A 26,087-nucleotide genomic window follows, 5' to 3' on the forward strand; every position below is an offset into this window, starting at 1 on the left:
TGTGATCTTGGCCAGCACATGCAAGGAACTGCATTTGATCCCCAGTACTAAAATAAAGCTTTAAAACCAATTTCCCGGTTTTTCATTATTCAGATGTAACCGAAGGAGGAAGGGAGGGAGGGAGAGAGGAAGAGAGGGAGGGAGAGAGAGAGAAAAGAAAGATGGGGCAGGGGGAAGTGGGGATGGTAAATGTTAAGCAAACTAAATTTTTGTTTTTATGTTGTTTTTGAGACAGGATTACTCTATATAGCCCTGAGTTTCCTAGAACTCACTCTGTAGACCAGACTCAGGGATCTGCCTGCCTCTGCCTCCTGAGTGCTGGGATTAAAGGTATGTGCCACCATGCCAGCTGGCAAAATGATTTTAAATCACCTCAGGGGCTTATATATGTTGTATATCTGTGTTCCAATTGAACAAGACAAACATTTTCACCAGCGCCCAGCTCTGCCTGCCGCTAAGGCAAGCATTTGCTGAAACTCTCTGTGCCTGTGTCATCGGCTAGTCAAGGTCCTCTGATATGTGGCTACTGTTCTGCATTGTGGGTATCATCATATCAACCTTGTGACCATGATGCACAGGGCTCTGGCTCCGTCCATGAGCCCAGAACCATCACTCACTGACAAAGGCTTCCCGTGGTCAAATCTCTGCTTAGCGCCAGGGACATGCCTCCTCTCTTGCAGTTCCTGGCTAACTGTGTCGCTGGGGCTTCACTGGAAGAGATTGGAGAAGAGGAAGAAGAAGAGGACGAGACAAAGTCAGCAGCTGTAGCTCCAGAAGGTACCACCACAAAAGTGAAAGAAGGCACCTTCCAGATCGTGGGCACCTTGGCCAAGCCAGACAGCGTCAGGCCGGACTTCGCTGTGGAAACATATCCGGTAAGCTTCCATGGTTTTCCCTGGGACTTGACAAAGGCAGAGAACCCCTTCTGTGCCAGCCCGTTATCAGTCTGTTACCAGTCTCTGCCATCACTCTTCCGTTCTGCAAGCTGGCTCCCTGAGGAAACATGGGAAACAACTGTTTTAAGTAATTTAGACATTTGTATTTGATATACATTGGTGGTTTTTGGCTGCATGTATATCGGCGTGAGGGTGTCGGATATCCTAGAACAGGAGCCACAGACAGGTGTGAGCTGCCATGTGGGTGCTGGGATTTATAACTCAGGACCTCTGGAAGAGCAGCCAGTGCTCTCAACCTCTGAGCCATCTCTCCAGCTGTGCTCTCTCTCTCCCTCCCTCCCTCCCTCCCTCCTTCCCTTCCTTCCTTCCTTTCTTTTTAAACTTTGTGTTTCACCCTTGTGCACAAATACAGGCATGGACATGCCACAGTGCACACGCAGAAGTCAGAAGACGCCATCTTTGCCTTGCTCTTGGTTTCGGGCAGAGTTGCGTTGATGGATTTGCTGACTACACTAGGTGAACTGGTCCACCAGCTTCCAGGGATCCTCCTGTCTGGGCTTCCCATCTCCCCAGACTATTGCACACCATCTCTATGCACACTGCTGCAAGCAACTCAGCAGGGGTGCTAGAAGTCAGAACTCAGGCGCTTCGCTTACTGGGCCATCTCTTCAGCCCAGGACGCACCTTTCCACTGTGACGGAGATGTCTCCACTCTAAATTTGGGGCCAACACAAAGAACTTAAGGGAGGTGTTCTTGGAAGAGATTCCTCTAGTCTTTCCCTCCAAATCAGAAAAATCCCTCTCTGGAGGCCCTGTGAATAAACCTTACATGAAAGGGAAATGGTGCGGGGTAAAGAGCTCCTGGGGACTTGAATGCCTCGTATCTCTCTGCCTACAGAGCAACTGTGCAACCTTCACCTGACAAGGACCCTGTCCTCTCTGGGAGACATTTTGTACCCCTAGAAGAGAGGCTTTCTTTCCCAGAGGAACCTCTATGTCTACCTGGGTCTCTACTCTCTGAACCCACTATAGATCTCAGTGTACCCAATAACCTGTCCATGCCTGAAGATTTACCTCATTATCCTACTGTTCTGACTAGTCTTATATCAGCTTGATGCACAAACTAGAGTTGTCTGAAAGGAGGGGACCTTAACCGAGAAGATGCTGCCGGGAGGTCCCCGATCTAGGACATTGTCTTAACTAGTGATTGATAGGGGGCAAGGCCAGCTTATTGTGGGTGGTCTTATTTCTGGGCCAGTGATTCCTTGGGGTTCTATAAGAAACCAGAATGAGAAAGCCATGGGTAGTAAACAAGCAAGTGGCGCTCCCTTCCATGGCCTCTGCATCAGCTCCTGCCTCCAGGGTCCTGCCCTGGTTCAGTTCCTGTCCTGACTTTGTTCAATGACGGGCTACAATGTGGAAGTGAAAGCCAAATAAACCCTTTCCTTCATAACTTGTTCTTGGTCATGAGTGGAGTGGCGGGCTGTGAAAGGTATCCTGATTACCAGTCGACACAAGTCCCTGTGATCCTAAGGGATGGTAGGTGCTTCCTTAAACTCCCAGGAGGACAAGCCCCTCTCATGTAGCTACAGCCCTCCCACAGACCCCCCCCCCCCAAACCCTGTAGAGATGTTTGTGGCCGTAGTGTAGAAGCAGGACCACGCCCTCCCATATGTAGATGGGGCATTCCCAAGCTCTCAGGTCAAGCCAATAGGAAATACCTGCTGTCAGACCCTGACCCGCCCCAAAACTATACATAAGAATCCTATCCAGAAGGAATAAAGGTGTTCAGGAATTACTCCATCGCCTGAGAGCTTCTGTTGTTAAGAGCTGTAACACTGCCGCTTGGGAAGAGCCGTGCTCTGCTGAAATGGCTGCCGGAAGCTCCCCTGCACCCCTTGCCTGCTAGTCAGTTTCCTACTGGTTCAGCCCTGCAACTGAAGCAACAGCAGCTGAGAAGGAGGTGGAACAGCACCAGCAGTGGAGGCAGAGGAAGTGGTTCTCCCTCCCTGCCCACTGGAGTTCTCTCCCCTTCACCGGAACCCGCACACCTCCCCCCACTCTGTATCTCTCTCTCTCTCTCTCTCTCTCTCTCTCTCTCTCTCTCTCTCTCTCTCTCTCTCTCTCATCTGTCACTGTAGGACTGTCCCAATAAAACTGCCTCCTCTCTTTTTCTCTCTTCTTGCACTGCTCCCTTAAGTAGCTTCCCTTTCCTCTCTCCTCCTATGAGAGTTGGGCAGATCCTATGCTGTCAAATCTTTCTCTGATTCATCACCTTGTCTGCCACTCAATTAGACATCACTTTCAAACACGGGTGCTTCCTTCTACAAACTAACTTTACCTTCATTGTTTGGGATTAAAGGTATGTGCTAAGGGTGGGTCTGTATTCCAGCCAGAGAAATTAAAGGTGTTTGCTATGGGCTGAGACATACCACAACAAGAAAACAGTTTTTTTTTTTTTTTTTTTTTTTTTTCCAGCAAATAGCACAATCTCAGGGTTCACAATGTGATCAAGGACTCCACAATACTCATCACTCCCTGAGAGCTAAAAAAGAAGAGAGGAATAGATTCTTCCCTCTATAAGAAACCACACTTGCTTAGTACACCTTGGCTTTAGACTTCATCCCCTACATGGTAGTAATGCAATACTGTACTTTAAGACACCCAGTGCCCCCCACTTTGTTATAGTCACCTAAGCAAATTAGGATAGGTGAATGTCAAAGGACCTGAAAGGGCCTGGAGAAACATGGACACACGGACACCTGTGTACAGAAACTGAAAGTGTTAGGTGTCTTCCTCAGGACTGTTGACTTCCTCCTCTGGGACAGTCTCTCACTGGCCTGCTGTTCACCCAGTAGGTGAGGCTGGCGCCTGAGGGAGACCCTAGGACACTCCCACTTCCACCTCCCCAGCATGACAAGTGGGAGACACTTCCATCAAGGGCAGCATTGTGTTTTCATCTGAGGACAGAGCCCAGCTCTTCCCTCATACTTGCAAACTCGGGTTTTACCCAGGGAGCCATCTCTCCAGCGCCTCCCCCACCCACCCCACCCCCCAGTTTGCAATTTCTGCAATCACTTATTCCAGGCTGTTTTCACTGACTCCTCTGTTACATGTGAGCTGCACACAAAAGAGCAGAGATTTCGGTTGAATAGAAGTATATCTATCTGCAAACACTGCCTGTGGGGTCCTCCCTTTTCTTTTCAGGGCATCTCCCGGGAAGACCTGCTCCCGTATCTCCTGGAGTGTGATGTTGTCATCTATAACATCACTGAGAGTGTGCAGCAAGTGGAGGAAGCCTTGTGGGCCGTCTCTGGTCAGTGAGCTATATGGAACATTGCTATAAAGAATGTTATATGGCATTATTTATATATATTATAATAATATAATATATATTATATAACTTGGGGTAGAAAGCACTCAGCCTTTGAGAGTCCTAGAAGAACTGGTCTAAGGAGTTCCTCCAAGTTTGAAATGTGTGCTAATGAATGCACCTGGGGGTGGAGACCCAGGGGTCTTCTGGGGTGTTTTGTTGTTTGCTTGGTGCGTGTTCCAGTCTTACTGTATAATTCCGCCTCTGGAATGGTTTGTATATGCGTGGCCCAGGAAGTGGCACTATTAGAAGTTGTGGCCCTGTTGAAGTAGGTGTGGCCTTGGAGTAGGTGTGTCATGGTGGGCGTGGGCTTTGAGACCCTCATCCTAGCTGCCTGGAAGTCAGTCTTCTGCTAGCAGCCTTCAGATGAAGATGTAGAATTCTCAGCACCTCCTGCACCATGCCTGCCTGGATGCTGCCATTCTCACACCTTAGTGATAATGAACAAACCTCTGAACCTGTCACCCAGCCCCAATTAAATACTGTCCTTATGAGAGTTGCTTTGGTCATGGTGTCTGTCCACAGCAGTAAAACCCCAAGACAGCCTCCCCGTTTTGTTCCTGTTGCTGCGATAAAACACCCTGGCGAAAGCGTCTTAAGGATGAAAAGTTTGTTCTGGCTTAGCTCATGGTACTCTTCACTATGGTAGGACAGTCACTGCAGCAGGAGCTTGACACTAAGCTATCATTCCAGTCCTTCTGGACTTCTGGCACTATGTGAGAATGGCTTACACTTATCTAGGCAGGAAAAGAAACTCATACACATTAAATAAAAATACTTTTTAAAAAGACAGGAATACAGTGGACCACATGAGTGAGTATACGCAAGGCCCTAATTGTTGTTTGGGTTTCTTTAATAGAGTTCAACAGACGGAGTTTAACTGCTAAAGGACATATTAAGGTTAGCGCTCTCTCTCTCTCTCTCTCTCTCTCTCTCTCTCTCTCTCTCTCTCTCTCTCTCTCCCTCTCCCTCTCCCTCTCCCTCTCCCTCTCCCTCTCCCTCTCCCTCTCCCTCTCCCTCTCCCTCTCTCTCTCCCTCCCTCCTTCCCTCCCTCTCTCTTTTAGGAAGGATCTTTTATTGAGGCGGAGGGTTCATCAGTCCTTGGCTGCCGCCTTCCTCATGACTGCCAGCGCTTTGCTCAGCTCCTCCCGCTTTCTCTCGGCACGGATATATGTGCCCACCCTCTTCCTGATGAACTTGACATTGCGCTTGTCCTTGGACGCTGAACAACTCTGTTGCGCGCCTCTTATAGGGAGCGAAGCCGCACACCTCCCAGATCATGTCCCACACAAACTTGGTGTGCTTGGTGAGGCGCCCGCGGCAACCTCTGTGTCTCGTTGACATCCAGCTTGCTGACTTTCTTTGTCACCTTGTGGCCCATGTTGAGGCCATAGGGTAGTGCAGGACCGTGGCTGCTGCTCTCAGATGGTGGCTGGGACCAGAAGTGGTTCTCTATTTTAATTGACAGATTTAAACCCTGTAACTCAAAGAGCAGTGTCTCTTCCCATGATGCACTTGGTTTTAATCATATCCGTACCGACTTATGAATAGGCCTAAGATGGTAACTAGGGAATTTTCTCTGAAAGGTGAACATGAGAGCCAGGCTGTAATGGTAGAACCTCTAATTCCAGCACTGGGGAGGCAGAGGCAAACAGATCTCTAAGTTTGAGACCAGCTGGGTCTGCAGAGTCAGTTTCAGGTCAGCCAGGGCTACACAGAGAAACTCTCTTGAAAAGCAAACAAACAAAAACCCCAAAACCATAAAAAATAATAAAGGTCGCTCTGAGAGTGCAGTTTACCCCACTGCGTCTGCGCCCAAAGCCAGTCCAGGGGCTGGTGAGTTGGCTCAGCCGGGAAAGGCACTCGATACCAAACCTGACAACTAGAGTTGCTCAGCCCCACGAGGCTAATGTTTCTCCTGGTCTTCTGTATAGGTTCCAACAGATGTGCTGGCAAGTTAGGGCAAGCAGGCAGGAAAGACCCTGCCTTCCGCCACTGACCTTCTGTAGGTCTCCAGCAGATGGTGTGGACCAGATTAACGGTGTGTGCACCACCCTGCCTGGACCTAAACTGTTCTTTACTTGGAACTTGTTCTGTCCCAGAATTTAGAGATGTGCTGGCCTCTGCCTCCCAGGGATTAAAGGTGTGTGCCACCATACCCGGGCCTAGGCTTTTCGTGGCCGCTATGCCTCAAGATCTGGATCAAAAGCCTGTGTCTTCCAACCTCAAGATCTGGATCACAGGTGTGCCCTCCATTTCTGGATTGCAGTTCATTCCAGATATAGTCAAGCTGACAACTGGGAACAGCCATCACACTCAGTCTTGAAAAACCAAAAGAAAAAAACCCAGCATTCCTGGTGCGAATAGAGTTCTAAGTTGCCACTGTGCTGTGGGTGCCGTGTCAGGAGAGGGGCGGGTGTAGGGCTCGAACTTAATGGTCTCAGGCTACTGAAAACATTTTGGGAAGAGGATGTGTGCATTGTTCAAGGCCAGTGTGCCCCAGGGTATTAAGCTATTTCTCACACTTGCTGGCCTCAGCCGGACGGCCCGTGGCTGTGAATGTTAGACAGTGAATATAGACAGGTTTTATTTAGAGAGAGCCCCTTGACTCATCCAGGAAAACTGATCGTTTCTCAAACATGACCCTTGTACTGGCTTTCCGGGGACTTATTCGTAGAGCGCACCTCGATTCTCTCTTAGTTCTTAAAAAAAAAACAATCTTCACATCTCTTTTGGGAGGAAATGGCTTAACTAGTTTCTGTGGACTGTGGAGGAGAAGAATGTTTCTGTGTCAGAAAATATAGTCAGAGCCACTTCATTCTGTGGGCAAAGTCACTTGGCCACCATGGGGGGTGGTATTTAATGGTGTGTATGTGTGTGTCTCTGTGTGAATGTCTGTGTGTGTTTCTCTCCGTGTGTGTATGTTTCTTAAGTGTGTTTGTTTCTCTGTGTGAATGTGTGTGTATGTTTCTTATGTGTGTTTCTCTGTGTGTGTCTGTGTGTGTCCTCACAGAGGCCCCCGGGGAACTGGAGTTACAGGCAATTGTTAGCCACTGACGTGTGCACCACAGAAACTGAACTCGGGGCTTCTCCAAGAATAGCACACGTTCTTAACCAACCGCCGAAGGGGTTCAGTCCCCAACAGTGCACAAACCAGGCACCTGGAGGGTGCAGACGGAGTCAGACATTTCCGGTCAGCCTTTGCTCCGTATCTAGTTGGAGGGTAGACTAGCGGACGGGGAAAGGGAGAAAGAGAGAAACAATCCTCTCTAACACATCGTGCTTTTTGCCGACACTTCATGATTTTGAAACGTTGCAGAATTCTTCTCCCGCTCTGTGTTTCGTGGGCACTGTGGGAGGAAAGCAGATGTCTCGGGAGAGAGGAATGAACTCCTGGCCCCGAGGGTAAACTCGTTGCATCCAAAGAGTGTGTCTAAGGGGGTGGAGGGAGACAGGCAGAAGATGTCCAGCCTATTATAAGTGCCCCACATTTTTAGAAAGGTGACCCAGTTAGAGCCCTAGACATGGGACACATATTCACAAATGAGGCCAAAGTGAAGCGTGGCGGAGAGCAAAAGTTAAAAGGGGGAAAGGAAGCGGAAGAGATGATTTGCTTACTCGAGTTAAAGACAAATCGTCAAAGAAACATTTGCAGTTGGTTTAAGCATGAAAGCATTGCATGGGGTCCCCAGGCTTAGTTCGGCCACACTTCCTGGTCCCCAGTGAGGATGCCCACGCTGCAGGGTGTGACTGGTTAAGGAATCCCCTAGCAAGACTGAAATGTGCCAGATGCCCTCTGACCTCACTCTGTACCTCAGCAAGGTCCTACAACAAACAGTAAGACTGTTCCAGTGCCACCAGAAACCTTGACTCTGGGAAGCTCGGCACAGCCTGTGACAGAACCCTCTGTTGGTGACGGTGACACACTCATTGTGTTTTGTGCATGTCTGTTTTACACACTCACCACACCTTGTTCATAACCTGCATTTCTACCTCAACTGTGCTTTCTACCACAGCCTGTGCTCCCCCATGTAGAACCCCCACCCCCACCCTCTACCCTCCCCCACCCCAAGATGGCTGCAGTGTAAAAGGAAGATACATCCTAAATTACACCCACACCTGAAACCCAAGGTTGGCAGAAATGCCCTCTGTGAACCCCATGGTCTTTACCCTCTGACATGCTACCTCTTGCAGAGGTCTAAATGGCTGCTCTGGTTTTTTTTTGGCCCCACAGCACTGAATGAAGAAGTCAGCCATTTTGAAAAGCGAAAGGTGTTCATTTTGTTGTCGACAGTGATGACGTGGGCGAGATCCAAACCCCTGGACCCCGTGAGTAGAAACTGAGTGAGCTGGGTATCCCTGCGCTCCTGAACCCTGCTCTATCTCTAGCATTCAACAGAGTTCATCAACCCTAAGCAATTCATGTTGGGGTCTGGGAGTCATACACCAATCTTAGTGAAGCAAGAATAGTTTGTTGAATGCGCACCATACATAATACTAGACGTCCAGGACCACAAGAAGGAAAACTCTAATTGTGGCAAAAGTCTGTCCTCAGGGCACAAACTAAAGTAATCTGAAAAGAGGGAGCCTCAGATGAGAAGATGCCACCTTAAGATCAAGCTGTAAGGTATTGTCTTAATTAGTGATTGATGAACAAGTGGTTCTGGGTTCCATGAAAAAACAGGCTGGTCAAGTCTGTTAGCTGCACCCATCCATGGCTTCTGCATCAGGTTTCTGCTTTGTTTGAGTTCCTGCCCTGACTTCCTTTGATCAGCAGCAACATGGAATTATAAGACAAATAAACCCTTTCATAGTGTTCTGTTGAAGCAGTGGAAACCCTCAGATGGGGCTGGCGAGATGGCTCCGTGGTTAAGAGCACTGACTGCTCTTCACCACAGGTCCTGAGTTCAAATCCCAGCAACCACATGGTGGCTCACAACCATCTGTAATGGGATCTTCTGGTGTGTTTGAAGACAGTGAAGGTATACTCACGTACACACAATAAAAAAAGAAAGAGAGAAAGAAAGAAAGAAAGAAAGAAAGAAAGAAAGAAAGAAAGAAAGAAAGAAAGAAAGAACGAAAGAACCTAAGACGGGACGAGAAAAGCAATCTATCGCCACCTAGTGGTGGATTCCATTCTTTACTTTCTCCCTTCCTGTCTGTGGTCCATGACAACCTTGTTAAAATTCAGATTGTGCTACAGGCCTCCTTAAAAGGCATCAGCCCTGGCTGGGGCATGACTCAGTGGCCAAAGGTGCTCTTCAGGACCTGTGGTGAAGAGCAGTCAGTGCTCTTAACCACGGAGCCATCTCTCCAGCCCCATCTGAGGGTTTCCACTGCTTCAACAGAACACTATGAAAGGGTTTATTTGTCTTATAATTCCATGTTGCTGTTGATCAAAGGAAGTCAGGGCAGGAACTCAAAACAAAGAGGTTCCCTACTCTGAGTTCCCAGAACCCCATTAAAGTCAATTTCATGGTATGAATGGCTGTCATCTCAGAGTTCCCGTGTAGACAAGAATGTCCCTGGACGCTTAAGGGCCAGCCAGCTCAGATGCTTGCTAACCAAAAACCAAAGAGACTCTTTCTCCAGTGAGGTGGATGGTGAGGACTGACATCCAGCTCCCGAAACAGTACAGCCTCCCTTGGCTCTGTGGCACCAGCTTTGCCTTGTGTCTCCCTTAGGATGATAGCGAGGTCCCCTTCACGGAAGAGGATTATCGAAGAAGGAAACATCACCCCAACTTCCTGGAACACATCAACGCCGAAAAAATAGTCCTCAAATTTGGAAAAAATGTAAGTCTGGACACATAGACCACTGTGTAGTGGTCAGGTGATGACCCGGGCACGTCCTCTGCATACTCAGCCCCGATCCCCTTTCAGACTGTCTCTGCATGGCCAGGGCACATTACTACAGCTCTGCAAACTCCGTGGCTTATTTCCTCACACATCCTCACGGGTGTGAGCTTTGGCACAAGCAGTATACTCTATGCTTAGGGAGTTCCTGGCCCAGATTAGGATCCATCCCGCTGACCTGAAAGCCCGATGCTGGGCCCCCAGCTAAACTCAGGCTCTCCTCCGCTGAAGGGTCTGCGTAAATAACCCAGTAGGGGTGGGAAGGAAGGGACCACATGCGCGTGGCTCCTAGAATCTCTCTCAGTACTTTTCAGATAGCTCTGAAAAGTGTAGTGTCCCTCTTACAGAAAGAGATGGTAATGCAGCTGTGAGGGCACTTGCCTTTAAGTCCAGCACTCTGAGGCAGGAGGATCTCTGTGAGTTCTGGGCTAGCCTGATCTACATAATGAATTCCAGAAAAGCCTGGGCTATGTCTGAGAGACTTTGTTTTGAAAACAAACAAAGAGGCTGGGGACTCCAGGGGCTAGTTTGTTCAAGATCACAGAGCCAGGGCTGTCCAGCCACTGTCCTGAGCCTTCCTAAGCTTGTCTGCGGGATCTTAGAAGTGGGGTAGGGACTGTCATTCAAAACAAGATCTGTCAGTCACTAAACACTGGGGAGGAGGTAGCACAGCTGATTGTTAAGGGGTGTCGATAAGCTGGAGCCAGTGACACATACCTGTCACTCGGTGTTCAGGGCCAGCTTAGGATACACAGCAGGATGCTTTCTGAATTAAACTACAGCAGTGGAGCCAGGGTCTGCAGCTGCTCACCTGGGGAGACCAAGGCAGAAAGGCCACAAGTTCAAGTCCTGTCTGGGATACAAAGAGTGCTTGCCCAGTTTGGCAACTTAGGAAGTTCGGTCTAAGGAAGGGACTGATAGGGTTGGGTGGGGCTGGAGAGATGGCTCAGTGGTTAAGAGCACAGACCCAAGTTCAGTTTGTGGTTAAGACCTTGGACCTAAGTTTAGTGTGTAGCAGCCAGAAGGAGGCCCCAGCTCCAGGGGGTCCGATGCCTTTGGGATCTTAAGGCACCTAGACTCATATGCACCCACCCACATAATTAAAAAATAAACTTTTAGCTAGGTGGTCATGGTGCATACCTTTAATCTGAGTACTTGGGAAGCAGAGGCACATGGATCTCTGAGTTTGAGGCTAAACTGGTCTACAGAGCAAGTTCCAGGACAGCCAGGACTACACAAAGAAACCCTGTCTTGAAAAAAAAATCAAAATAAAACGTTAAAAAAAGAAAAAAAAAGCAGGGGTGGGGATGGGGTGGGAATATAGGTCTGGGATAGACTTCAGTGACCAAGTGACTACCTTGTATGGCAAGGCCTCAGGTTCAGTTCCCAGCACCCACCATTAAAGAAAAGCTACTATTGTAGCAAACTTTGTCATTTGGCACGTATGACAATTCTAACTTTTACTAAAGTAGATTATCTAGTGGCCTGTAATGAGTAGATGGTAACTGGGAAGCAGATCAGGGCTTGCTGGCTGAACTGCCTGCCCTGGAAGGTGCTGAGCATTTCACCTGAGATGTTCCACGTTGACTCTCGGACTCACGTGACCTCTGAAGAACTTGGTGAGGCAGGTGCTGCCGCCATCATCCCATTCAACCCAAGGCCAAGTGAGTGTGTGTGAGAAAGGAAAAGCAGAGAGAGCAGCAGCTCAGGGGTGACGGCTCAGAAGCGCCACCTGGTGGTTTCATAAAACATGACAACAGGGATTTCAAACGTCAGCTCTGTCCCTGCAGAACCTGTGGTCTTGAACGTACAGTGAGCGTGAAATGGTTGCAGAAACAGCAGAATGTAGGGTGTTGGATCACACCTGCAATTCTAGCACCTAGGAAGGTAAGGCAGGAGCATGGTGCATTCAAGGCCAGTGTGAGTCACATAATGAGACTCCTGACTCAAAAACAAGCCCAAGGCTGTACAGACGTTTAATCCCAGCACTCAGGAGGCAGAGGCAGGTGGATTTGAGTTTGAGAGCAGTGTGGTCTGCAGAGCCAGTTCCAGGACAGTCAGGAATAGTGAGAGCCAGTCTCAAAGCAACAACAACAACAACACACCAGACAAACAGAAGGGGAGAAAATTAGACATTCTGGTTCAACTTTGGAGCAAGCTGGATCCTGGGGAGTGGGCCAAGGCCTTATATGTGCTCAACCAATGAGGCATGTCGTAGACTACAAAATAAAAAAAACATACTGGTCTATCTAAAGGTCTTCTAGCTCTATATCCTGCTATTTTGTTGTAGTTAACACCCTGCTGATCACTCGTGGCTCATTAGTAAGTGTCTACTAGTCCAAAGCCACAATGTCCTCTTCACACCTTTGTTAAAATAGCTATTTATTTTTAAATCAATGCCTTTATTATATAATATACTAACCCATCCTAACTCTAAATGACAAAAATTCACTGGAAAAGCCCTCTTTTTAATGTTTAGTCTATGTGCACAAGCGTTTCGCCTGCAGGTCTGCATATGTAATGTGTGTGCACAAGTATGAGCATGTGTGTGTGTTGTGTGTGTTCCAAGTGAGCTCTCGAGTGTGTGGAGGTACAGGTGGTGAGAGAAGCCAGGCAGGTTCTGGGAAACCAATATAGATCCTCTATAGGAGCAGCCAGTGCTCTTACAACTGAGCCATCTCTCCAGCCCCATAAAATAAGTTTTCTGTTTTCCTCTTTGAAACGGTGTCTCACTAGGTAGTCCTGGGTGTCCTAGAACTCAAGATATAAGCCAAGCTGGCCTTGAACTGAGAGCTCTGCCTGCCTTTGCCTACTGACTGCTAAGATTAAAGGTGTTTGGCAGTGTACTTGGCCCCAAGTCTGTTTTTCAAAGACAGAGTTTTGCTATGTAGACCAGTCTGCCTTGAATTTGCCTTAACCCTTTAAATTCTTAGATCACGTACACACGCCACCAGGCCCAACATGAAGGAAAAACATTATTTTTTTTCTATTTCATCAGTGTTCTACTGCTGTGAAGAGGTGCCATCACCACAGCAACTCTTACAGAGGAAAAGCATTTACTTAAGGCCGGCTCACAGGTTAGAGGTTCAGGCCATTATCCCCATGGCAGGAAGCATGGCAGCATCCAGGCAGGCCTGGCACTGGAGAAGGAGCTGAGATTCCACATCCAGGCCCCCAGGCAGCAGGAAGGAACGAGACATTGGGCCTGGCATGAGCTTTGGGAACCTAAAAGCCCACTTCTATTGACACGCTTCCTCCAACAAGGCCACATGTCACAGTCCTTTCAAATAGTGACACTCCTCATGACCCTATGGGGACAATCCATTTTCATTCACACTATCACCTCCTCCTCCCTCCTCTTCCTCCTCTTCTTTCTCTTCTCCCTCCCTCCCTTCTTCCTGGTGATCATTCTCAAACGCAGAGCCTCATATATATACTACCTAAGTGCTTTGTAATTGTTCTTTACCCAGCCTGTTTGTCTGTTTGTTTTTCCTTATGAGAAAGGTTCACTGTGTAGCCCTGGCTGTCCGGGAGGTCCCTCTGTAGACCAGGCTGGCCTCGAGCTCAGAGATCCACCTGCCTCTGCCTCCCAAACGCTGTGATTAAAGGCAAGCACCAGCTAACTGTATATAAATACATTTTTTTCAATCTCAGTAATTTTTCAGTCTAGTTCATCCAAATCCATTTGAGAATTAGAACGAAGAAATGTGTCCTAGGTTGGATCTGTTGTCAACTTGACACGGAAAGAAGCTCCCTGAGAGCCCTCAGCAGGGTTGGCTGAGGACATGTCTACCGCAGACAGAGCACCTGCCCCACTGCGGGCAGTGGCATTCCTAGGCAGGTGTGCCTGGGCTACAAACGCTCAGTGCAAGCCTGAGAGCAAGCCAGTAAGCAGCCTTCCTCCTGGTCACTTCCTGCTTCCAGGTTTTTCTTTCTTAATTTCCCTCCATGAGGCACTGTGACAGGACAGTGTAAGTCGGCTTAACCCTCTCCTCCCCTAAGCTCGCCCCACATGTGCACTGCTTAGGTTCTATCACAGCAAAGAGACATGAACAAATACGGAAAACAACTTCACGCCAGCCCAACCGAACAAGCCCTGGTGTCCTTAGAACTGTGCTATTGTCTGCTGCCTGTGCCTGTGCCTGTGAGTCATGCTAGGTTAGCTATGATTATCTGTGTGTTCTGTTTATGCACGGTCTGGGCTCAGCCAGCTACACGTGTCTTCCCCTCCCTCCTCCCCTATTTCCTTTTGGCTTTTTTTTTTTTTTTTTTTTTTTTTTTTTTTTTTTGGACACAGGATCCTACCCTATAATCCGGAGTGCCTTGGAACCTTAAACTGTGGCAATCCCCTGCTCCAAGTCAGTTCTAGGATTATGATCATAAACCACTCTATCCAGCCAGGACAACATCAAATACTACCACTACTATCATTACTACTATTATTACTGCTGCTACTACTAGTGGTTCTTCCTTTTCTTCCTCCTTCACTTCTTCTCCTTCCCCTTCCCTCCTTCCATCTCTCCCTCCCTCCAGCATGTGCCCGTAAGAACACACACACTCATGAATCTCTCTCGGGTAAGAATGAATTCCCACTGTGATTAAGAGACTTCACAGTTCTGTTCTAGGCTGGGCACCCGTCAGTCTATGAATGAAAGCTTTGGCGGGGTCAGAGGACCAGGTCTGATGCCCGAGAGCTCGTGCCGCACATGCTTGCAGACCGCGGGTCCATCTCAGACTCTGGAAAGCACTGTTAGGCAATAGAAAGAAACCTAGACGTCACTACATCTTTTGTATTTTGGCCCCATGTCAGCAATCCAGAAAAAACAAAAACAAAAATAAACAAACAAACAACAACTAATATGGTGCCAACCATTCATTGCTCAAAGCTCTCTGGCTTTTCAGTGTCTTGCTGAGACACCCAGGCTGGTCAGTCCACTTCATGGGCCCGAGTAATCTTCCAACCTTATCCTCCAGAGCAGCTTCATCAGGCACATGCCACTGAACCCGGATTGGTCACCACAAAGTACCATCAAGGCCACAGTGACTTCTCTGGGCAAAGAAAAGCATTTACGTCAATCAAAATCCTTGCACTGAGACCTGGTAAAGGGTCTGGGTCTCTAGCTTAGTTGGCAGAGTACTGGGTGAACATGTACAAAGCCTTTGGTTTGAGCCTCAGCACCACATAAGCTGTGGGGGTGGTGGCACAAGCTATAATCCCAGCGTTCAACAAGAAGAGGGCATCCTCGGCTACACAAGTGCAAGGCCAGCCTGGACTACGTGAGACCCTGTCTCAAAACGAACTAAACACCTGGGCATGAGTTTCACAGTCACATAAGCCCTGTGATATAGGCGACTGAAGATCCTTCCGGAAGGACCTGTTTTCTTAGCTTCTCTTTCCCTCGGGGCCGACATAGAGTTCACGGGTGTTTTCACAAGGAACAGCTCTGAATTGATTTAGTTCTTCACCCCATTCAATCTCGGTGGTGGCTGGGAACATTTCTGAATTGTGTGCAGTTTTTCTTCCCCAATAAGGGACCCTGTGTCTGCTCTAAGCAATACCTCACTCAGGAGCTCAGAAGAGAGGGCAGAGCCTGCAATGGTGTCCGTCTAACTTACTAAGTTGGCTTCAATATGACTGATGCTGTGTCCTTTCTCTGTCTTTCTGTATTTTATCCATTTTAGGGCAAAAAGTTTGCAACTTATGTAGTCGCCTCAGGACTTCAGTATGGAGCAGAAGGAGGCATCTTACACGCGTTTTTTAAGGTCTGGCTTTTCCAAGGACTAAATGAACTCCTTTTCCTTAATTATTAATTTAATTTCACTTTCACATTAGGTTACAAAGTAGCAGCTTCCAAGCCCATATCCCTGCCTTCATCCTCACTAAGACTATGAGGATTCTTTGTTGCCATTTATTTGATTGGTCATTATTATTATTATTATTATTATCATCATCATCATCATCATCATCATCATCATCATTATTATTGTAGTGTATATAATGTGTGTGCTGGGGCCTGCACATGCCTCAGCTCCAGCACAGGCCTTAGAGGACAGCTTTGTAAAGTTGTGTGGAAAGTGTTTACCTGCTCAACCATCTGTCAGCCCTCTCTCTGTGTGCGTTCTCAAAAGTGTTTTACAAGGCAGGGGTGGTGCCGTATGCCTACTGTGCCTTCAAAGGCAGGATTGAAACTTTGAGGTCAGCCTAGAAGATAATGTAAAACCCTGTCTCAGGGAAGAAAGAGAAAGGAGAGGAGAGGAGAAGAGAGGAAAAGAGAGGAGAGGAGAGGAAAAGAGAGGAGAGGAGAGCAAAAGAGAGGAGAGGAGAGGAAAAGAGAAGAGAGGAGAGGAGAGGAAAAGAGAAGAGAAGAGAGGAGAGGAAAAGAGAGGAGAGGAGAGGAGAGGAGAGGAGAGGAGAAAAGAGTGAGGGGAGGGAGAGGAAAAGAGAGAAGAGGGGAGAAGAGGGAGAAGGAGAGGGAGAGGAGAGGGAGAGGAGGGAGGGGAAGGAAGGGAAGGAAAGGGAGGGGAAGAAAGGAGAAAGGAGGGAAGGGGAGGAGAGAAGAGGTTTGGGTTCAGTCTTCAGTATGTGGGTGGAAGGAGAGAACCAATTCCCACCGCCCAACCTCTGACTTGCACACTCTGCTTTGACACGCAGTTACACACACTCACTCCCTCACAAGATAAGAATTTTAAATGCAAGAAGAAAAGTCATAAACGGATCTGGCTGTCTTTTCACAAATATACTTTAATAAAAGGTAAAAAAAAAAAAAAGTATTGAGGAGGAGATCAAGACTGGACATCTGATATAATCCAGAGACAGCGGAAGGAGTCGGGAGTCAGTCGGCATGAGGAAGGCATCTAAACCATGGGGCTCCATTGTCACCTGGGGACTCAGCACGGAGAAGGGAGGAGGATTGAGGCTTCTTCAGACTCCACAGGATCTGGGGGGGGGGGGCGGGAAGACCCAGGAAGGACAAAGAGAAATAACAGAGTAGAAAAGAGTCTACCTTCCGAAAAATAAACAAACAAACAAAAACCCAGAAGTTTCCTGTAGGGTCAAATATTGCAGATTACTAAGATGAGATCTAAGCGTTGACAACTAGATTTTTTATGGGGCTGACTGATGGAATCTGGGCAAAGGGGATCCAAGAGGGACAGCCAGAGGCCAGGTACAGTGGCACTTCTGGAGTGCTCTGACCGACCTGTTGTGAGCTGTGATGGAGAACCACGAAGCAGGGCAAACGTCCCCCCCCCCCTCGCGCCCACCTTTCTCTCTTTCAGATGGCCTGGCTGGGTGAGATGCCCGCATTACCCGTGTTTGGGGACGGGACCAATTGCATTCCAGCCATTCACATTGTTGACCTGGCAGGGTAAGAGGTCTCCCGGATGTGTGATTAACACGTGTAATTCATCTTCAGTCACAGAGCCCAGACCCTCACACACATCATTATGGTCTTCATTCCTCACAGCCCCACGCAGAAGGCACTTAGCATCAGCATTTTGCATCTGATGAAGCATTATCCACCCCATGTCTCCACACTTCCCAACAGGAGTGTAGCTTCATCTCTTAGAGACCCTGTCAGCTGAGAAACAGCTCTCTGGGAAAGAAAGGGTTTGGGGTACACGTGCTGGGCAACCCATTTCTTTCCCCTCATTGTGTTAGATAGGATAGGTTGCGATGAGGGGACAAAGTCCCAGAAACCAGTCGGGGAGAGCTGTAAGCCTGGAGCCTCCCTCCACCCACTTTGAGACAGGGTCTCGCTCTCCAGCTCAGCCTCCTGCCTTAGCTTCCTCAGCGGCGCAATTTAAATCTTATACAAGTCCTATGAATAAATAAGAAAATAGTTCCTCCTAAGGCCGTGACCACAAGTTCTCCTAAGGGAAGGGCTGGGCAAGGGATGAGGTCACTAGGACTCTCATAGCCTAGGCAGCAAGGGATCAGAAACCTACGCACCCTTCCACAAGCCCACTGCTTACACGTTCAACAGGTGACCGAGACATCACAACATCTTTTCTATAGTGAGCAAGGGTTTTACTTTTGAATCTGTTTTACGGTTGGAAAAGGTTAGAGATCAGCCAAGCTTAACACATTTCATTCCAGGAGGTTTACCTAGCAGACTGTGTTAGGATATAGATGTTAAAGGTGAACGGTTGTTTTTCTCCAAAGGGCCTGAAGAAACTTTGGCTCTCAACGTGAAACATTCCAACCCTCAGTCTGCCCCACACGGAGCTCTCTACCATGGTGGGGACAAGTCTGCTGCCTTGTAACACAAAGGTGGCTTCTTCTAAGCCCTTGAGTCTCACACTTGGCCTGAATTTTCCACACTTCCCAAGCCTCCCAACCCATTCCAGGTAGATGCTGACGCAAGCAACAGGGTGGGTATCTGGGTCACTGTTTCTGAAATACCAGCCTTGTGTTCCAGCCTGGGCTTTACAGGCTGGTCTCCAAGGGGGCTGGTTCTAGAGTCCCAGATTTTTTCCCCTCTCATGGATGGGAATCATTCTGGGCCCTAGAGAGAATCAATAGATTAAACTTCAGGGCTACACCTCTATGTAGGTCCCTGTAAGCTCTGTACCTGAGTGATTTCTATTATTATTCTGAGAGCGGGGTCCCTGGGAAATGGTACAGATCCCAGTCTTCATGGCACATATAATGGCCCCATCCAGTGGTGCATGCCTGCAACCCCGGAGGAAGAGTTCAAGACCAGTCTGAGCTACATAGTGAGTTCAGGGATAACCTGGGCTACACAGCCATCTCCTCTCTTACTCTGAAAAAAAAAAATGTAGATTTGCCTCAGTCAACCTTAACTCGAGGAAGGAAGTGATGAAGTGTGCCTTCTCAGTGCAGGAGTCTTCCATGTTAGCAGGTTTTAAAGACTGAAGGTCATAGGCTGGTCATCCCCCTGCCTCAGACTAACCAGTGCTATCACACTCAGCCCAATCTTTCACAATCTTCACACCAAATACTCCACACAAATCCTTAATTCGGTTTTTAAAGCCCAGGACCAGGCATGGGCTAGACGGTTCGCTCTGCCGTGAGCTGACTGAAGTTTTAGATGTGCACATTTTAAGCTCTTTTTACTGAAAAAGAAGCTAAGCCCACAGTAGAGCTGACAGGCCACTGCAGTGGACTTCCAACCCCTGTGTTTTTCAGAAATATGAGGATCTGCCTCACACCATAACTTCTCTCATCATAAGACGGGGACAGTCACAGCAGCTGTCCCTACCGACTCTGGTGTTGTCCTCACTGTTGGTCAATAACGCAGGTCACCTCTGCGCGACTTTCTTAAGACTGTTGCCAAATCTAGAATCTGTATCTCACTTTGCAGATCGCTGACCCCAAGCACATTTGTGAGACCCACGTGAGCCACGTGGTGGGCAAGCCTTCCTGACGTGAGGCCGGGGTCACATCCTCTTCTTGGAGTTGGGAATTGTATACTTAGAAACCAGGTTGCATCTGGGCTAATGGTCCTGTTCATGACAGTCACCAAGGAGGCAGAGGCAGGAGGATCAAAAGTTCAGGGCTCACCTTGGTTCCAAAGCAAGTATAAAGCTAGTCTGGGAAATTGAGTGAGATCCTGTCTCAAAATAAGTAAGTGGGGAAAAAAAAGAGAGAGAGAGAGAGAGAGAGAGAGAGAGAGAAGCTGGGGGTGTGGTGACTAGTGGTGGTATGTCTGCCTAGTGTGCTCAAGGCCTTGAGCTCAACCCGCAGGTCAGAATAATAAATAATAATAACTGACTGTAACAATAATAAGATGAAAAGTAAAACAAAGAGATAGAAAAACAGGTCACGAAGAAAACAGGCTTGAGATCCAGATGTATCTGTCTTCAGACTTAGCTGTCTTTGCCTAGGGTTTTTCAATCTGGGACATGTCACCTAGCTTTTTCACACACTCCCCCTTCATCTGTAGAGAGCAGATGTAGCCCCACCCCTGATCTTGGTGGACCGTAAGTGGGAACCCCTTGTCAAAGTACCAGGCACCTCCCTGGTTTGGGGGGGGCTGAGGTCCGTTTACCTCACTGTCTTTCCCTGACTGGTTAGTATGCCCCTTGCGCTACAGAGTGATCCAGAACGTCATAGACCATGTGCCTAAGCTTCACTACCTGGTGGCCGTGGACGAGGCTGTCCACACCCTGGAAGACCTGGTCAAGGTATGGCGGTCCTGTCCTCATACCCTGATGGGCTAGCTAGAGCAGCCGTACTCCCTGGATGCTAGTCACTGACTTCCTGTGCGAGAGGGCTTGGGAACACATAAAATAAAATGTCCTTAAGCCTCCAACTGTCTATCTGTAACTGCAGCCTAAGCATTGAGGAGTTACCTCCCAAACGACCTTTGTTTAATATGCGCATGTAAGAAAGCAAGAAAGGCCACCACTGGGTCCACGCTGAAGGCCATCGAGGTGACATGCTGGAATCTCTAACACTTGGCCTGCAGGACTGATAGAGAAGGTCACTCAACCCACAGGCACTTCCAGACTCTCTAGACAGGGGTCAGGCCAATTCAGATAGCACAAGCACTGGCCCAGCTGCTGAGGTCTCCCCTGGCCCTCACTCACCTTCACGATGCAGTTCCGGGTTCTTCCTCGGCAGCCTTCCTGTCTCCCTCTCATGTTCCTCACAGATCAGGCGTCTCCAACCACTCTTTAAAACGGAATTACATCAGTTTAGTGTGCATCTTGCACATACACCATACCACAGCGCAGACGTAGAGGTCAGAGGACAATTCTCCAGAGTTGGGTTTGTTTGTTTGTTTGTTTGTTTGTTTGTTTTTTCTCCTTCCACAGTGGGATCCCAGGGATTCAGCTCAGGTTACCAGGACTTGGTGGCAAGTCTACTCACCTGCCCAAAGCTGTGTCTCCTCCATGTACCTTAGCTTGTATAAATCACAGCAACAAAATGTACAGAGTAGGCAGGCCAGGAACCATGGGAATGTGGGGGTGGGGGGGTATAAAGTCCAAGCATTGGCAGATTTGGTAGCAGCTGAAGGCCTCACAGACAGCACATCTCTGTGTGCATCTCACATGGGAGAAAGAGGCGGGACACTCTCCTGGGATTCTTTTCTGAGAGCACTGCCCTCCTTTATGGGGATCCTGCCATCATGATCGAGCAGCCTCCTCCATCAGACACCTTTACCTTGAGGGTTAACATTTCAGTGTGTGAATAGGGAAGAGGGGCACAAATATTCAGAGTGACTAAAGATAAAATTACGGGCAAGTTTGTTGCATCCTTCAGTTTCATTTGCCTATAGGACCCCTTAGCCTGAGGGACTCCATTTTGCTTTGATCTGGTCTGCTGGGGGCTCAGTCCAGGAGCTGAGTCAAAAGCACCAGGCCCTCTTCTTCACACGTGTTTAACAGACAGCTGCATGGACTGCTTGTCCAGCCGCAAACATCCCAAGGGTTAGTCATCTGAACACATGACTGCCTTCTTCCTGGACCTCGGTGGTCCCTGAGGGCAGAGACCTCATCTTGCTCATCTCTGCTTCCGGGTGTTTGCAGAACACGTGAGGGTAGGATCTGTGACTGTTTTGAAAATGTCTCATAGCACACGTGCCTGGTCACGTTCACATTCACTTGAGTTTTATGTCAAACCTTGTAAGCAAACCAAATGAAACCTCTGTTTCTCCCTAACAGTGCATCAGCAAAAATACCGGCCCTGGAAAAATCCAGAAAGTACCCAAAGAAAATGCTTTCCTGACAAAGGACTTGACAGTCAGTATAAGAAAAAAAACACAAAAACCATTGTTTTCAAGAACTGTTTCCCTAAATAATATTGAAGGGGATGGGTGGGGTTTGTGGGTTAGGGAATTGTTTTCCTACATACTTACTTGGGAGGATTAACCACGAGATTGCATTATTTTAAAGAGTAGGTGCTACCTGGTGTAGCAGAGACCACTTATAACCTTCACACCCCAGGTAGAAAAAGAAGGATCAGGAGTCCAAAGGCATATCATTGGCTAGCCTGGGCTATGTGAGATCCTGTCTCAGACAAACAAACAAAATAAAGACAAAATATATACATTAAATTATAAAATATTTAAAGCGCTAAAGCCAGGTTTGATGGGCATATAGCTCCTAGGGAGGCAGAGGCAGAGGCAGGAGGATCTGACTTCATGGCCAGCCTGGGCTACAGAAAGAGCTCAAGGCTAGCCTTAGCAACTAAGTGAAACCCTTTATCAAAATAAAAAGGGCTGGGGAGGTAAGGCATTGGCCAATATCCAGCCCTACATAACAGAAGGAAAGTCTCAGAAGCCTAACAGCAAAGCATGTCTGAGGCCCTGGATTCCCTTACCAGCAATGGTGGCAGGGCAGAACCTAGGATGGGCATGGTGGCTTTTACCTGTGATCCTAGCACCTGAGGATGGGAGCCAGAATGTCAAGTCTAAGATACAAAGTAACTCCAAGGCTAACCTGGGCTACATGAGTCTTAGAGTCTTAGAATAGAAAGGAGAAATGAATGTGAAGCTGAAGAGATGGCTCAGTGGTTAAGAGCACTGGCTGCTCTTCCAGAGGTCCTGAGTTCAAATCCCAGCAACCACACAGCGGCTCGCAACCATTGGGAATGGGATCTGATGCCCCCTTCTGGTGCGTCTGAAAAGAGCAATAGTGTACTCACATAAAATGAATAAATAAATCTTAAAAAAAGAAGAAGAAAAAAAATGAATTTGTGGGGTGGGAATGGGGAGGTCTGGAAGAGGCTTAGTTTGGGAGTCCAGTGTTTTCCTTCTCTTGAGCTGTTTGTCCAGCCAAAAGAAAAACAAAGCCTTCCGCTCCAGAGTTGAAGAGCCTTTAAACATATCTCCCGGCTGGGGCTGCAGCCCAAGAGCATGGGGGAAGCCCTGGCTCCCACCTCCAGAACAGTGAAGATGCAGAAGAAATATCAGGTGCTCTGTGGATATGTAGTGCCGGGCTGATGGCCTTCCCTGTCCAGTGCACACACTGGCTTTCCTTAACAACTGTAGCCTGCGATGACTGTCGGGGGACTGTCGGGGGATAACAAGACACTCTCCTCCTGCCTGCAGCAAGAGCATCTCGACCACTTGCTGGTCAACCTCAGAATGGAAGCCCTGTTTGTGAAGGAGAACTTTAACATCCGCTGGGTCTCCCAAATAGGATTCGTGGAGAACATCGACAGCATCCTCAAAGAGTACAAGCAAAGCCGAGGGTTACTGGTAACCGCCACTGTTTACTGTCCTTCGAACTCACTGATGACGCCTCTGTACCAGCGGGAGGGTTTCCATGTTAAAACGCCCGAGCGCATGGTTCACTTCCCACGTGTCTCTTATAATCTGCACGTGTGTTGGGAACATGGATCACAACAAAGTAGTCAGTTAAACAAAGCGATAGATTGTTATTCTGGTTTTAGTCCAGGATAAGGCCAGTCTGCCCCAGGATGCAGGATTAACTCTTGGTGTATGAACAGAAGAGGCATACCAACCCGCCCGCTCAGCTGACAGCTAGGCTTCATGCTACTGGCTACAGCAAACCCATCTAGGGGTCCAGCCTGGCCCTATCCCACCTCCACAACTGCCCGACATCTTGACACTCACCTATGGCCCCTCACCAGACAGTGACAGTAACTCCGGCACTCAGATCCAGTCCAGTGTTCATGGTTATCACACGTGTCCCGGACCACTGAATAGCAGTGGCAAAGTTCTGAGTGAAATTATGTGTTCTTTAGACACATGGACACAGCCAGTGGGAATTCTCTTCGTCTCTGACTATGGCTTCAAAATACGACTTGCAAAATGCTAGGCCACAGTCCCATAAGTGAGTGCTTGTTACTGATGCTTTTTTATTTCTGTTTGAGAAAAGTACTTGCTAACTGCTTATGAATGCTATAGCACCTCCAGCATTCTGGCAAGCCTGCCTGCCTTCCCTCCCTCCCTCCCTCCCTCCCTGCCTCCCCCTCTTCTTGTGCTATAAAACCCACGCAGCCTTGAACTCTCTAACCTCCTCAAGCAGGAAAAAGCAGTGGATTTTTTTTTTTTTTTTTTTTTTTTTTTTGCTTGTTTGGTTTTTGGTTTTAGTTTTTGGAGACGGGGTTTCGCTGTCCTGGATTTACTTTGTAGACCAGGCTGGCCTTGAACTCATAGATTTCTGCCTACCTCTGCCTCCTGAGTGCTGGGATTAAAGATGTGTGCCACCATGCCCAACGGAAAGTAGTGATTTTAACAAAATGATCAGAAGGGAGAAGCAAGATTTTCACAGGTTGAAGGCCAGCCTGGGCTATCTAGTGAGCTCTTGTCTGAAATAAAGAGATGATATTTATTTCATTTAAAATGAAATTTATTTATTAAAAATAATAGATCATTTAAAAAAATCAAAATAAATTAACTTTAAACTGCTGAAGACCAAGTTCAGTCCAAACACAACTAAGTGACAATGTAGGACTCTGTGCCCTGAACCATAAATTGTTGTGTCTTTGTAAGAATGGTCCAGGACAAATAAAACTGGTGGCATATAAAGCCTGGGTACCTCTAGGTGTTCCTGGGCACATGTTTTCTGTCTGTCCATCTGTCTGTCTGTCTCTCTCTCTCTCATTGTTTGTTTTTAGACAGTCTCACATAACATGCCCTGGCTTGTTTTTCTCTAGTCTGCTGAGTGAGCCTGGCCTTGACCTTATGACCCTCCTACCTCCATCTCCCAAATCCTGGGATTACTAGCATGCATGTACTACCACGCCAAACATCCTGAGCATGGCTGTTGAGTTCTTTATTCTCCACTGGCCCAGGTCAGAGCGCTGATGCTATTTAATTCTTATGGAATGAATGGCTCTGAGCTACTTTGACAAAGGGGCAGGTATCTTCAGGATGATGGGGTAGCAATCATACTGGCAGGGTTTCTATTGTGATGAGATGCCATGACCATGGCAACTCTTATAAAGGCAGGCATTTCATTGGGACTGGCTTACAGTTTCAGAAATTTAGTCCATTATTGTCATAGTAGGAAACATGTCAGTGTGTGGGCAGACATAGTGCTGAAGAAGGAGCTGAGAGTCCTCCATCTGGATCTGAAGGCAGAAGGAGACTGTGACACACTGACCAGACTGGAGTTTATAAGATCTCAAAGCCCGTCCCCGAGTGAAACACATTCTCCAACAAGGTCACACCTATTCTAACAAAGCCACACCTAATAGCACAATTCCCTAGGGCCAAGCATTCACATGCTTGAGCCAAAGGGTGACATACCTACTCAAACCATCACAGACGGAACAGTCAGGAGTCTGGTTGAGTTGCTGAAGTCATTCTCAAGGATCCAGAGACCTGGAAAAGAACAGTCCTGAAATAACACCCCTTCTAGCTCCTAAGAGATATATTCTCGGTTCCCTTTTAGCCAATCAAGATCTGCATTCTTGGTCCTCCTGGTGTGGGAAAATCCAGCATCTCTGAAGAGCTGGCCAAATACTACAAACTGCATCACATCAAGCTGAAGGATGTGATCTCTGAAGCAATAGCCAAACTGGTAACACACTCAGCTACTTTGTTGGGGTTCTGCCTCCAGCCTTTCCCAAGAGCATCCCATCTTCTCCCTGTGGGCTGGAACACTTTTAGTTTAGTTTTAAAACTTACTGTATTTTTTTTTTCTCGGGCTAGTGTCCGACTATTTACTATCTTTTTAAAAATAATAATTCTCTTAGGAATGGTAAAAACAAGGTATGCTTCTATAAGTAATTGTGAAAGATTATTTTAGGGGTTCTAGGAATGGAACCCAGGGCTTTGAACATGCTAAGCATGTAATTATACTACACGGCTGCACCTAGTCTAAAATCCTTGAGTTTTATAAAATGTGTTTCCTTCAAGTAAGGTACAAACTAGGTGCTGGAGAGATTACTCAGTGGTTAAGAACACCCGCTTATAACCACTTATACTGAGACCCTGCCTCAAATTAAGGGGGGGGGGGAGATAAAATAAATCCTAAAAAAGAAAGAAAGAAAGACAGAAAAGACACAATGTAGTGCCTTGG

The 26,087-nt window shown here is 47.8% G+C and overlaps 1 protein-coding gene across 1 annotated transcript in view; it reads left to right on the forward strand.

The window, feature by feature from the left end:
* Window positions 1-26,087, forward strand: part of AK7 (adenylate kinase 7) — a gene marked incomplete at both ends in the record, with an annotated part of 58,308 nt that overhangs the window by 2,027 nt on the left and 30,194 nt on the right. Inside the window, 10 exons of the mRNA XM_080923008.1 lie at window positions 681-875; window positions 4,104-4,212; window positions 8,504-8,598; window positions 9,954-10,064; window positions 15,807-15,887; window positions 17,403-17,491; window positions 20,183-20,273; window positions 21,756-21,833; window positions 23,144-23,293; window positions 25,458-25,586. Of these exons, the coding sequence (XP_080779134.1) occupies window positions 681-875; window positions 4,104-4,212; window positions 8,504-8,598; window positions 9,954-10,064; window positions 15,807-15,887; window positions 17,403-17,491; window positions 20,183-20,273; window positions 21,756-21,833; window positions 23,144-23,293; window positions 25,458-25,586 (1,128 nt within the window). The remainder of the gene's footprint in view (window positions 1-680; window positions 876-4,103; window positions 4,213-8,503; window positions 8,599-9,953; window positions 10,065-15,806; window positions 15,888-17,402; window positions 17,492-20,182; window positions 20,274-21,755; window positions 21,834-23,143; window positions 23,294-25,457; window positions 25,587-26,087) is intronic.

The sequence above is a fragment of the Micromys minutus genome (genome assembly GCF_963924665.1).
Source record: "Micromys minutus genome assembly, chromosome: 1".
Classification (NCBI taxonomy): Eukaryota; Metazoa; Chordata; class Mammalia; order Rodentia; family Muridae; genus Micromys; species Micromys minutus.